This window comes from Betta splendens, chromosome 9 (genome assembly GCF_900634795.4).
Source record: "Betta splendens chromosome 9, fBetSpl5.4, whole genome shotgun sequence".
Taxonomy (NCBI): Eukaryota; Metazoa; Chordata; class Actinopteri; order Anabantiformes; family Osphronemidae; genus Betta; species Betta splendens.
In genome coordinates this window covers 25898193-25911217 of record NC_040889.2, presented here as the reverse complement: position 1 = coordinate 25911217, position 13025 = coordinate 25898193, and the positions used below count along the sequence as shown (strand labels likewise).

The 13025-nt window shown below is 43.1% G+C and overlaps 3 protein-coding genes across 4 annotated transcripts; 1 reads left to right on the top strand and 2 right to left on the bottom strand.

Annotated features, from left to right (window-relative positions):
* Positions 1-936: 936 nt before the first annotated feature.
* myl7 (myosin, light chain 7, regulatory) lies at positions 937-2302 on the bottom strand. The gene is made up of 7 exons (XM_029161282.2): positions 2147-2302; positions 1968-2069; positions 1800-1875; positions 1607-1711; positions 1450-1528; positions 1324-1372; positions 937-1229 (listed from the first exon to the last, which is right to left on the bottom strand). Exons 1-7 carry the CDS (start codon positions 2147-2149, stop codon positions 1125-1127), a joined length of 519 nt encoding a protein of 172 aa, XP_029017115.1. The 5' UTR covers positions 2150-2302; the 3' UTR covers positions 937-1124.
* Positions 2303-2640: 338 nt separating this feature from the next.
* gck (glucokinase (hexokinase 4)) lies at positions 2641-9143 on the bottom strand. Of its 2 annotated transcripts, none has more exons than XM_041072124.2 (10): positions 8196-9143; positions 5395-5557; positions 5136-5290; positions 4905-5024; positions 4731-4826; positions 4521-4620; positions 4233-4416; positions 3784-3939; positions 3389-3622; positions 2641-3291 (listed from the first exon to the last, which is right to left on the bottom strand). In XM_041072124.2, exons 1-10 carry the CDS (start codon positions 8202-8204, stop codon positions 3144-3146), a joined length of 1365 nt encoding a protein of 454 aa, XP_040928058.1. In that variant the 5' UTR covers positions 8205-9143; the 3' UTR covers positions 2641-3143. The 2 variants fall into 2 exon arrangements, with proteins under 2 accessions (XP_040928058.1, XP_029018224.1); XM_029162391.3 differs by lacking the exon at positions 8196-9143 and adding an exon at positions 5665-8170.
* Positions 9144-9187: 44 nt separating this feature from the next.
* ykt6 (YKT6 v-SNARE homolog (S. cerevisiae)) lies at positions 9188-12861 on the top strand. The gene is made up of 8 exons (XM_029162392.3): positions 9188-9361; positions 9682-9844; positions 9996-10078; positions 10330-10430; positions 10523-10627; positions 10721-10786; positions 10877-10978; positions 11067-12861. Exons 2-8 carry the CDS (start codon positions 9741-9743, stop codon positions 11100-11102), a joined length of 597 nt encoding a protein of 198 aa, XP_029018225.1. The 5' UTR covers positions 9188-9361; positions 9682-9740; the 3' UTR covers positions 11103-12861.
* Positions 12862-13025: the final 164 nt, after the last annotated feature.

Below are 13025 nucleotides of genomic sequence, written 5' to 3'. Positions count from 1 at the left end.
TCAGTTTTGTTTTTCTTTCTCTGTTTCAGCTCTTGAAATCTGCCAAAGGAAACAAGGTGTACAGTACATTCACGTGTTTCTTTGCTTTCGGTTTGTTTAAACCATTTCATTTCAGCAGAAACAAATCAAAGCATGGAACATTTACGAGCCCGATCAGAGCGTTGCGTTCTGTTCAGAGGACAAACAGGCCGCTGTTGATTCAGTCAGGCGGTGTTTAAATGAGCTGCTTTTATCGCTTAGCAATCAAAAAGTACACACTCAGTAGTTTCACGTTCAGGTCAAGTTTTTAAAGCAATGGTGCTGGTTGTCATCACTGATCTGTCATTGGACTTTAAGGAGAGGCTGTGTCTCTGGGATTCCATCAGTCCACTGGCATCAGCCAGACTAATGCTGAGACAAATGGACCTTTTACTTTACGGTCTGTATGAAAATCTAAACCCTGCTGCTTCTGGCGCAGTCGTTCTCTCACCGTTCCAGGTAGGAGTTGTGGACCGGGTTGGGAGGTTGGCTCTTCCTCCTGAGCCCGCGTGTGGTCCACGTGCTGGTTTCTCCCGTCTCTCCGCAGTTGTAGCGGCTGGCGTTCCTCCTGCCTGCAGCCTCAGAAGCCGTGGGCATCTTCAAACCGCTGTGCTGTTAAAAGAGCAGCTTTCCTTGCAGAGTTTCACCAGCTGTTTTGCTGTGTGCAGCAGGAAAATGTGGCTGTGGACTTTATAGAGTAGTTTGTTGTTGTATCCATGGCAACGGTCAAAAAGAATGAAACAGCTAGCGAGGCCGCTGTGCGTGTGATTGACCCCCTGCCTGGCGTCTCCCACCCTGGACATACTTTACTTATGCCACAGACAAGAAGTCTGAGCAAAACCACATTATAAAACCTGAGGACCAGCAGAGAACAACAGGTTTGATCCTTAACCAGCAGTAGAATTAGTACAAAGACGGTTTGCAGAGATTAAAAGTTTATTTTCAGTATTTTACTTCTCACACCAGCTTCAACTCCATCACATACTGTTGTTAAACATCTGATGCGACTGAATCACATCTCTAATGTTTTCGTATGGTTATTAATTAGTGTCTGCCTGTTTAGGTGACAAACTGTAAAAGGCTCGATTGTGTGTGCGTCATGGTTGTTATGATTCTTCCTTCTCATCTCCGTGTGTGATGATGTAGCAGAGAGACTTGTAGTCGATGTTGCCAGTTGGGTCGATGGGAGCGAGAGCAAAAGCCTGATCCACCTAGAGGTTTATGAGGCAACACTGCATCAGCTGAAGAGGATCATCGTGCAGAAGAGTTTAAGAGTCTGACTCTGGAAAAGCAGGAAACACAAACCTCCTCTGCTGTAAATTTATCAGCCTGGTTCATCAGCAGTCGTCTAAATCTGCATGAAAAGAGGAGGATTACAGTTACATACAGAGTATGGAAAATACAAACACTAGCAAATAAAACTCATCTTACTCCTCCTTATTTACGAAACCCGTCCCATTGGGGTCAAATAGTTTGAAGGCGGCGAGTATGGTGTCTTCAGGATCGGTGCCTGAAGGAAAGCAGAACATTATCTAGCGTCACCTGAGAACTCCTCATTAACAATTCAGAGACTGCTGCAGTTTCCCACCGTTGAGCTTCTCCCCAAAAAGGGTCAAGAACACAGTGAAGTTGATGGGACCCTTCCCCTCGTTCAGCATCTCCTCCAACTCCTCGTCTTTGACGTTCAGCTTTCCTGGTGAACACACGCACGCGCGTCAGTACAACTCAGTTCCAGTTTAGCACGTTCTATGAGTGTGTTCATGTTTCATGTAGTGAATCACCCAGCTGTCCGTAGGTCTCCTTCAGGTCCTGCTTTTTAATAACTCCATCTCTGTCTTGGTCAATGCAGCCAAAAGCCTGAGGGAGAAAAGCACAGTCTCATACGCTTCTATAAAATGATGGAAATATAATTAGAGTAATGTTAAAGGTAGGTGCTACGGTGACTGTACCTCCTTGAACTCCTGTATCTGGGACTGCTCGAACATGGAAAAGACGTTGGAGCAAGACTTCTGTGCTCCTCGTTGTCTTTTGTTGGAGGCTTTCTTACTCGCCTGACACGATGAACACCAGCTCATTAATCCATCATCATATAAGAATCAACAACAGTAAGAGGATAAAGCGGACCTACCATGTCTACGGTCGTACGTGGAGTCCCACCTGAGGTGATGCTGGGTGGGTGCTATGTACGACCCCTCTTATCTGCTGCTCTCCTGTAATAGCCTGTGGTGGGCAGCGCAGGGCCTTACATGGCCACGGCCGCTCTGCACCACTGAAGGAGACTGATAAGAGCTGGAGCCGTCAGGATTCCTCTGGGCCGAACACAGAGATATGAAGAGGGGAGCTGCAGAACAGTGGCAGCTTTTTAGTTACCTTAAAGTCCTGCGTCTCCTCATTAAGGAACATGTGATTTATGACATGATTAAAGCAGACGTAACAATAGGGTTTGTTCTATTTTTGTGTTATTACACAAAGCCATTGTGATAGTTCGCTTGTGTTTCAATGATTTGTTTATTTTATGTTAGATAGGTTAAAATCAAAAGTCATAAATCTCAACTCCCAAAATCCATTTATACCCATGTTGCTACAACCATCTGGCAATAAAAAAGAAAATATACATTTAAATCAATTTCATTTACATTTTATTTACACTTAGCATAATTAACTTGACATTTGAAAAACAACAACCCACTAGACACAAAGTAAATATATACTGTACACAATATCAAATACAAATTTCATTGTGCGATACAGTCAAACTACTAGACAAAAAAACAATATATTGATGTAGTCATAGTTTACGGCAGAATTTATAAAAAGGAGATTCTTTAACCAGTTTGTCCTCGTATTAAATACACCATCTTCAATGAGCTTATGTGACACCTAAAGTTGTGGTTGCAACAACAAAGTGATTCTCAAAGTATAGAAACCCTGAACGTGCGATAAAATACAGTCTATTTTACAAACTGCCTGTCAGGTTGTTGTGTTTGCATCCTCCAGCAGCGAGTGTCCAGTTCAGAGGCACAAAGAGGCCGGAGCTACAGGTCTGCGGGCGGCAGGTGGGGTCGGAGTTCAGAGGTCAGGGGTCGGGGTCGGGGGTCTGGGTCAGTTCCCCACTGAAGCCCCCCTCACTGCGTCAGCATGCCTGCTGCCATCTTGCAGGCCACCGCTGAGATGAGCGCCGCTCCCCGGCCGCTCCCCTCCTCCGACCGGATGAAGGTGATGTTGCAGCGAGGCGTGAGGTCCCTGACGGTTTTGTGGAACCTGTCGCAGAAGCTGAGACAGAGGAACATTAACATTAAAGTGTTGCACCTAAGCACTGTCCGCTACCTCAGAACACTGCATGACGGAGCCCGCGCAGGTCATTACTCACTGTGGGTGCAGTTTGTAGACAGAGCCGTCCACGCCCACTGTGATCTTCAGGGCGTCCTGGCTGCGCCGCTCGCGCATTAGGTTGATGATGGCGGCGAGTCCTGCACCGCACAGGTGAGCCGAGCGCGTGGAGACGGTCTCACAGACCAGACGCACCATGTCGCAGTCCAGCTCTGAGGGCAGGACACCCAGCGACGACAGGATGTTGTAGATTTGTTTCCTGTCTCCAGTGTCACTGAAATATCAGAGAACAGGTTTAGAGCAATAAACCCCTGCAACAGTTGGCTCTGCATGTGATGTGATGTGATGTGATGTGATGTGATGTGATGTGATGTGATGTGATGTGATGTGATGTGATGTGATGTGATGTGATGTGATGTGATGTGAGACGCTCACCTCTCCACCTGTGAGACGTAGCGCGTCTCAAAGCTGCCGCGTGTCTTCAGCAGCTCTGAGGCGTCGCCGTTGAACAGCAGGTCCTCGTTCACCAGCTTCATCAGGACGAGCCGGACCAGCTCTCCCATGTACTTCCCGCTGATGAGTTTCTCATATCTGCAGGAGGAAAAAAAAAAATGTTGACGTGGACGCGCGGAGGAAGGACGTGCGTCATGAAAACACAAGAGCAAACACGACATCACTAGAAAGACTGAGGCCGGGCTCAGGCGTCGCCTGCTGCCAGAGCAAACAACCATTAGGCCGGGAGATCATTAATCTGATCATCCACTGATGTCTTTACAAACATCCTCAGGAGAAACAGCTGGTGGCTGAAGCACATGGAGACCCCAGGTGGGAGTCAGGTGAGTCGCTTTAACGGGAGCTGGACACACGTGAGCTCTCCCACTTACAGCTGGTGGCCGGGGTTGATGGACGACTCGTCCACCACGCGGTCGTACTCCAGCCTGAAGTCCTCCAGCTCCCCGTTGTCGCCGAACGCCCCCCACTCCGTGTTCACGCACATGCGTCCCTCCTCCCCCTCCACCAGCTCCACGGTCCTCATCTCCTCCATGTAGCAGGCGTTGCAGCCCGTGCCTGGGGACAGAGAGCGTGTGCATCAGCGTTGTGAGTCCCCGTGAACGCGTGCGTCGGCATTGTGTGTGCCACCGATGTGATTGTGCGACCGTGCGGCTTCTTACCGACGATCATCCCAACTTCACAGCTGCGATCTTCATAATAGCAGGAAATCATGGTGGCTACGGTGTCATTCACCATGGCAACCACGTCCATATCTAAGTCCTGGACAAAAAACATCCCAGTCAAGTTATAATAATGCGAGAGATTTTTGACAACTAAATAGAGTATTCATGTCTTTTTTCATTTTCAGTGATGCGTTGCTCTAAACTCACCCCTCGTCTCTTGATGGCGTCTCTGAGTAAACCCACCACGTTGTTCCCTTCTGCCCCAGACGCCTTGAAGCCTTTTGTCCAGTTTAGCAGGATTCCCTGTAAAAAATAATAACATAAATGTTAAAGACACCCAAAAATAGTCTTTTTGCATTAGGGGACATTGGAATGACCTACTTTGTCAATGTCCTCGTGTCTCACAGGAAACGAGAAGGTGAAACCCAGAGGAAGCTTCTTGTGCTTGATGTGATGTTTGTCCAAAAAGTCTGACATGCACTCGGCTATGTAATCAAACAGCTGCAGACAGAGGAGGAGTGGCATTAGGTGAAGAAGTAACAACATTGGGCTGATTTCTCTCTCACACAGGTCTTAATGCACAGCAAATAGCTGCTTTGAAGCGGTGCTGACCATCTCAGCGGTTCCCGTCATGGCATCTTCAGGAATCGAGTACATCTGGTTCTTGGTCTCCACCTTCCAGGTGCACTCCTCGTCTTCTCCCACCTTCACCAGCATCACACGGAAGTTTGTCCCACCCAGGTCCAGCGCCAGGAAATCGCCCACCTCTGTCACAACAACAACAATGATGAGGAATACACATCCTGCGTCACCGAACACGCGCCCTGTGACGAGCAGCAGATTCAGGTCGCGGAAAGGTCGCGTGCTGTACCTGAGCCTTCTGGGGTGGAGCACACGTAGGTTGGAAGCATTTTGACGCTGGCCTCCTCGTGCGTCTCCACTCGGAGCCCTCTGCCCATCTCACACTGCATCCGAGTCATGATTTCTGTGAGATCTTCCTTATTCAGCTGGAACTCTGACAGGATCTGCTCCACCTGCAACGAAGGGGGAGAAGAACGGGTCAAGGGCTAAAAGGAAAACGCACACTTGGTCTGAGTCCAAACCCTTTGGTCACAGCTGAAGACAGAAACGTGAACCTTACCATGAGGACTCTATCAAGCACAGAGCCGTAGTCAGAAGGCATCTTCACCATCTGGTCGAATTCAGACACGACACAGGGCATCTCGAGGGCTTCCAGTAAATGAGCTTCTCTGTATGTGTTTCTAGGTGTGTGTCGAGTGTGTGCCCACCCTGTGTGTGTGCAGAGTCAGTCAAGTGTGACCACCACTGAACCACAGCTGCTTTTATGCTTGGGTGAAGTGGGCCGGACCCACCAGACGTGGATGCCCACGCCTTCCCAGCCTCACCCCATCGGCCCACGCGGGGTCAGAGACAGACTCAGGGAGGTGGAGGTCAAAGCACAGCTCCACAACTGGATGTGTAATATTTTACAATTATTGTAGTAGGTAGCTGAGGAAAATTAACACTGACAGAGCACCTGGATGGATTCATAAATAGTTTTACAGTTGTGTTTTATGTTCATGTTTCAACAAATAACTGAATATACATCATTAACTAACACTGTTAGTCAGACAGAAGCTCTATGATTCATGTTAAGCATAATAATTACATTTTTATTCAATTAAGAAATACAATGAATTTCTAAGTCTACTAGTTTAAAAAAAGACATTTTAAATAGTTTTATGAAGTTGATATAAACTCTTATCTCATCTACTGTCTCTCGATGAGTCAGATTAATTATTTACCACAGATAAAATCAAGAGTTAGTGGTTTCTGTACTAATAAAAAAATCTGATTTCATGATCTTCACTGTGATCTGTCAGTGCCAAGAAAACTGCTAACTACTGCTAGAATAGAGAGAATAAAATAAACGTTTGGTTAATTCTTAATTACGTTCATGTTGCATGTAACCCAAGTCCCAACAAACCAAACAGATGTCAACATGAACCTTGTGATTTGGAACCATTGTTGCACAATGAGGGAATTTCAAAGGGCTGACACTTTTGCATATATTTGCTAAAATTAGAAACATGTTTAAAATTAGTAACAGCAAAGGATTACTGACCTGTAAAACTAACAATGCTGGCTGCAGGTGAAGGCCCACTGAGCTTATCAGCTCCATTAGTTTGCCTGACCCAGAGCACAGAGCTAAAAAAAAAGCTTTGTGATGCAACTGTGACCCAGTCAGTAACGCGATTTTAGCAATTCTTTAATGTCTTTACTCTAAGTTCAAGTGTCATTAAACCATAAGAGTCCTCAAACAAACACAAAAATGAACAATCTCATTAACAGGTTGTACACAAATCCTTAACACCACGCGTGCTATTTTAATTTAATGACTACTATATTCATCAGGTTGATTCATGCCGATGTGAAGCGCATTTGTTTCACAAAATGTATGTACAAATAAATATAATGGGATGTTACTAAGTTGAAATATGTTTACAAAGTTTACACATTACCAGTGCGGTGTAACACTGAGCAACAACTTTAGCATTCATTTGTAAACTTTGAATCTTTTCTAAAATTAGTATCAGTGAGGGATTGATGACCTCTAGAACTAATATTAGCAGGTGTAGGTGAAGGCCTTAAGGGCTTATCAGCTCTACTTGTTTCTCTGCGGAACTTTTTTTAGCTCTGGCTATTGTGACATAATTGATCCTCTCTCATTAAACTGACAGTAGCTTTCTGGGTAAGCCGGTAGCTGCACACATCTACTGTATGCACTATGGCCACATACTGTAAATCATTTACACCATTTTAATGTGCTGTATACAATAAAATATCATATTTTAGGTCATGATGTTATGACGTACAGTATGATAAAGCTGTTTCACTAGAACTTTATAGCAAGGACAAAACTTAAACAGTTTTATTATGTCTATAATCTCCTTATTTCTACATTTTTTATTTCTTTTTATTTCTTGTTTTAGCTTTAAAATAATGATCTATGGGTTTGAATGATGCGTGTAAACAACCTATTTGTAGTGATCACCCACCTGTGGGCCAGTAAGCAAACATATAAACTCTACATTTATATCTGTGATCAGCTGCACTGGTGAAAATGAAAAACCTCTCCTGTCTGAGTGAAGGATTCATTCGACTTTGACCAGTCAGAGTCTAAAAACAGTTCTGAGAAAACAAAATGCCCACAATGCAAAAAAATAAATTAAACGACAAAATCTAAGCTAAGAACACAAATATAAGAACACACACTAAAGAGGTCAGTTAGTGTTGCTTCTATCTAGGGATCAGAGTTGACCGTGTGCCAAGTGCTTGTCAATAGCTGATTATCCGGATAATTTAACCCAGTGAAATGTTTGCACAGAGACCTGGCTGATGGATCCTTCTTCAGCCAGCTGTCACCATGTTATTTCACTACATGTTAAGAAAATGTAGGGTTACAGTTTAGCAAGTAATCATTCGAACAATAAAAGTAATGGAACACATGCTATATTTGCTTATTTGAAGTGTTTATGCTGGTTATGCTGGCTGAACACGCAGCCCCTCAGCACCAGGCAGCTTGGGACCGACTGAACAACAACTAATTTATGACCTACTGTACCTGCATTTTTACTTTTACTGAGACTCAGTTACTTAAACTTTCTTTACCTTATCCATCGTTTCACGACAAGGAATAAATCCCACGTGTCCTGCTAACCATCAGCTTTCAGCAGTGGAGTCCTTCTGAGATGTGAACTGTTATAAAAAAATTCGACTCAGCCTCTGAGCACAAAGCGACAATAAAATTTTACTGGAACGTCTCCATAAAAGAAAAGAGCCATAAATATGTCCCCAACACATTTGATCATTCTGAATTTTACATCTGATTTACATCAGAAATATAGTCGTATTTTCCAGATTGGGTTGTTATAAACAGCTTATTTTTCTTCTTTCTGGCAAGTTTTAGCTTTGAAAAATAAAAAATAAGATTGTCTTCTGGATTTCAAATGAAAAAAACATTCTTCGCTATTTCAGCAAATAAAAGTCACCATAAAAAAACCTATTGGTTTGTCTTCATCTTTGCAATGAACAGTTCCAGTCAATGGCAAGAGCAGCTCACTGGATGCGTGACAAGCCATTAAATGATAGAGAAAATTTAAAATAGAAAGCTTAAGCAAAGCTCCAGTTTTTCCTCACATCTTTTGTCAGGATTTTAACGCAATAAAAACTGGATCCAGCAAGCAAAAATGATTTCTTCCTATGGTGCAGTTGACCTGTCAACAGATGTACCTTTCCATGCCAGAGTAACTTAACTGTGTTACCTTGGGAATGAATTACAGACACACTTGTACTATGGAAAACACTTGCCACAGAGTTAAGTGGCCAGGAGGAAATTGTTAAATGGAGCAGGACTACCGCTGAGACTCCAAATAGAGGCTAGGATGTTTTTGTAGACAAAACTGAACTCGTACGTTGATGACATTATTTAAACAATTTTTAAGAAGACTCTGACAAAATCAATTTCTAAGAAAAACAATAGAATTATGTAAACGGGCGGCTTTAGTACATCTGTCTTTAATTGATTTTAACCGGAACTACTAAAACAGCAGCGTTTGTTTCCACCGGAGCTAATATTCCGTTGGCTTGTGTGGGGATCGTGACGTGGTGATTGGTCACTAAACTGAATATTGAAACTAGTAAGTTAGCGCTAACTGCGCTGTCATTAGGTCACTGGACGCCAGTTGTTCGTATTAGCAGATTACGGTTTTTGTGGAATAGAAAGCTTTATCCTGTTCTCTTTGCGGGAATCAAACAATTTCTTGCTGATTGCTCTGGTAAGTTAGCGAAGGCCTCCCAGAGACCTGATAGCATCTGTTAGCTTCCACTGCGCTTTACACGATTTCGGAAATACATGAGCAATCAATCCATCAAGTAGTGAAACGCGTTTACATTCTTGGCAATTTATGATGAGTTTGAAACGCTCGCTGTCAGTTAACAACGTTTCCTTCGCCGTAAGTTAAAAGGCGGTTGCTTTTGCTCTGTAGCTACGCTAGCAGCTGTCTGATGGAACTGGAATGAAGTTTCGTTATCTGTTATGAAGAACGTTAGCTTGTCGATCTGGATAAGATAATGCTCTTATCGTCTTTTAAATTAGCTCACCAGAGCTGTGGCACTGTCATCGTTGTGACTGACCAGAAGTGATCCAGCGGCAGCATGAAGCTCTACAGCCTCAGCATCCTTCACAAAGGACCCACAAAAGCCAACCTCCTCAAAGCGGCCTACGACTTGTCCTCCTTCAGCTTCTTCCAGCGCTCCAGGTGCTTTTGCCTGCTTAATATATTGGACAATACTTGGTTTACAAGTTTAGCCTTTTAGTTGTTTTGCAGGGCATTCAGGCGTTAATCACCCACGCACACAAATAGCATGTTCTGCTTTCCTCGACTGACGTCATTGTTTTGGGTTCTTCAGTGTTCAGGAGTTCATGACCTTTACCAGTGCCTTGATTGTTGAACGAACAACACAAGGAAGCCGTGCCTCTGTCAAAGAACAAGGTAAATGGGAGCTGGTCTAAATAGATACTCTAAATATTATTTTTTCATCTCACTGGTTTGCCAAATAAACACTCAGCAGTGCAGCTTTAAATAAACTCAATTGATAGTAAAGGTCATGGAAACCACAGCAGCTTTCCTGACTGGTGTGCATTAGATTTTGAGAGAATAGAAAACAACAGTGTATTAACAAGAAGTAGTGTTTTTCACCTTTCTGTTTTGGTCAAAGTGCGCATGCTTTCTCTTTCTTTCAGAGTACCTGTGCCATGTGTATGTGAGAAATGACAACCTGGGTGCTGTGGTCATTGCAGATACTGAATACCCACAGAGAGTCTGTTTCACATTGCTTGACAAAGTGGGTATAAAAATATCTTACTAAAAATGGAACATTGTTGCATGCATCTAAAATGCAGCCTTGAAATCATTTTGTTTTTCTGTTTGTTTTAGGTATTAGAGGAGTTCTCCAGGCAAGTGGACAGTATAGACTGGCCTTCTGGTAATCCTGATACCATAAACTACAAAGCCCTAGACATTCATCTTTCTAAATACCAGGTCAGTGTTGAATCCATCAGATCTAACAATCTTATGACAAAGTTGTACATTTCATATCATGTCATTAAATGCTGTGTTTTTCTTCTTTCCTAGAACCCCAGAGAAGCAGATGCAATGACCAAAGTGCAGGCAGAGCTGGATGAGACCAAGATTATTTTGGTAAACTACACTAGACTTTGTTTATAATGTTGAGGCTCAAACCTATTATTGCATACAGTAATTGCATTTACAAAAATATGTTTTCTTTAGCACAACACCATGGAAAGTCTGCTGGAGAGAGGTGAAAAGCTGGATGACCTTGTGGCTAAGTCTGAGCATCTGGGAAACCAATCCAAAGCCTTCTACAAGACTGTAAGTACTGCAGACTCATCATGGTAACCATGTATCTTATTGTCAGTTGGCAACTAACCATGTGTATGTGTTCGCATAAACCCTGCAGGCACGGAAACAGAACTCGTGCTGTGAAATCATGTGATGCTGCTGCCTCGTCCTCGTGGACACACACCTCTCTGCCTTTCTGCTTTTCCTACAACTCCCATCATGCACCAGCTCTCAGCACAGAGTATAGATGCTGCCTAATACTGGATGGGCGCCTGGATAAGAAAAACAAAGGGTGGAAGGTGGCAGCAAGTCCAGGTGTGAGCAGTACGGATTTGGACTGATGGGGGCTGAAGGAGCGATGGGTTTGGTCAGGGGAAGAATTAACATTTGAATTATTTTAACCTTTGAGGGTAAACATCTGTGTGGTGTTTCAATACCAGCTGAATACATTCTGGTGTGACATAGTGTATTGGTGATGTGTTGTCTTCAACCCATTTAATATTTTTCAGATTGAGTCAGATCTTAATAGTTTAAGCTCAGCTCATACAAAAATATTGCTAGTGTTAACCACAGTTGTGCTTCTGCTTTAAGGCAACTCTGACAATCTCACAGTCTTACTGTATCTCGTGAATTCACTCATGTCACCGTTCTGGTTCTTCAAAATGCAAACTGTTTGAAAGCGTTTCTTGTAGACCTTGAGTTTTACGCCCACTAGGTGGCAATGTTTATTTACTTTACTGTTCCAATGAGCCTCAACATTGAGGCCAATGTAAAAACTCTAATGTGAGCCAACACAGCAAGTTGTTGCTTGGACAGGTGGAATCAAAATCTTTTTAGAATATTCCTTCTGTACTGGACAAAATTACAGCACAGTTTTGCTCTTTTTTTCCTCATACCAATTAATGGAGTCTTAAACATTCCCACTCGGATGCCTGTGTAATTGTGTGATCGAAAACATCTTAAAACTGATGGGAATTTGAGACTAGAAGTAGTTGAGAGATATTTCTCGGTACATGCAGCCTTATTGCAAACGCGACTAACATGACCTCACCTGCTGTTATCAAGAATAATCTAATAGGCAGAACCTGTAACCTCTTCTGTTTGTATCACAGCCAACACATCGTACTTACACAGGTTTTCAGCATTTAAGCAGCCACTTGCACGTGTGCCGTCTGCGACTGGTCTGTACCTCTCAAACCTTAGATCACTGGCATTTTACTTTTATTTCTTGTTATTGAGGTGATCCTCAGATGTTGTAGCACTGCCTGCTCTTTTTTGTGTACAAGCATCACCTTAAAAAGATGTTGGGTCTGGTAAACAACAGACATGTTGCCTGGTGGCAGTGATTTCACACCCCGTTTATTCATTGGACACTCCACAGCTGACTTTTTGTTTGAACTGCTCTGTGCTTGTATCAGGTCTAACGCTGTAGAAATGTCTTTCTTCATGTCCCACTGATCGGTTCAAGATGTAAAGATGCCTTTGGCTGTGTGTTTTAGGTGTTTCTCTGCTGTGCGTCTGCATAAGGTTGTATGGTTTGCTGCATTGACGTTTGAGTGCCTGTGTGAATGTGATCTCAATTTTCTCTTTCTGCTTTTACAGTGTAAACTTTTGTGCAATACCTCTGCAGACTGTTTCTTTGAAGTAGAGAGAATAAATGGAAATATTTCTCAGAGGACAGTAAATTGGCCTTTCTGTGTATGCTGTTCTCATGTCTAATACCCGTGATTCTACATTATTAAATTTGTCTTTTCAAGGATTTAGATTAACGTGCTGAAATTTAAAATCTGGCGTATAGATTCATGCTGTAGCTATTTGCAGGTCAGATCTTACTGACCAGTGTGTAAAACAGTCTGCATTAAACGTTTTGATCCACATGTGGTCTGCAAAATAAACGACTTGATTTTTGTTGACTTACAGTATGTTTTTTTTTTAATAGTCCTTACAGTAAGTGAAAAGGAAAGTAGCTCCTGAAATGCACTCGTGTAGATCTTTTTAAAGTGTGTTGCAGGACATCCTGTAAATGTACATCTGTTACGTAAAGCATCAGGAAGTCATCTGTTTCATGAATCGATAA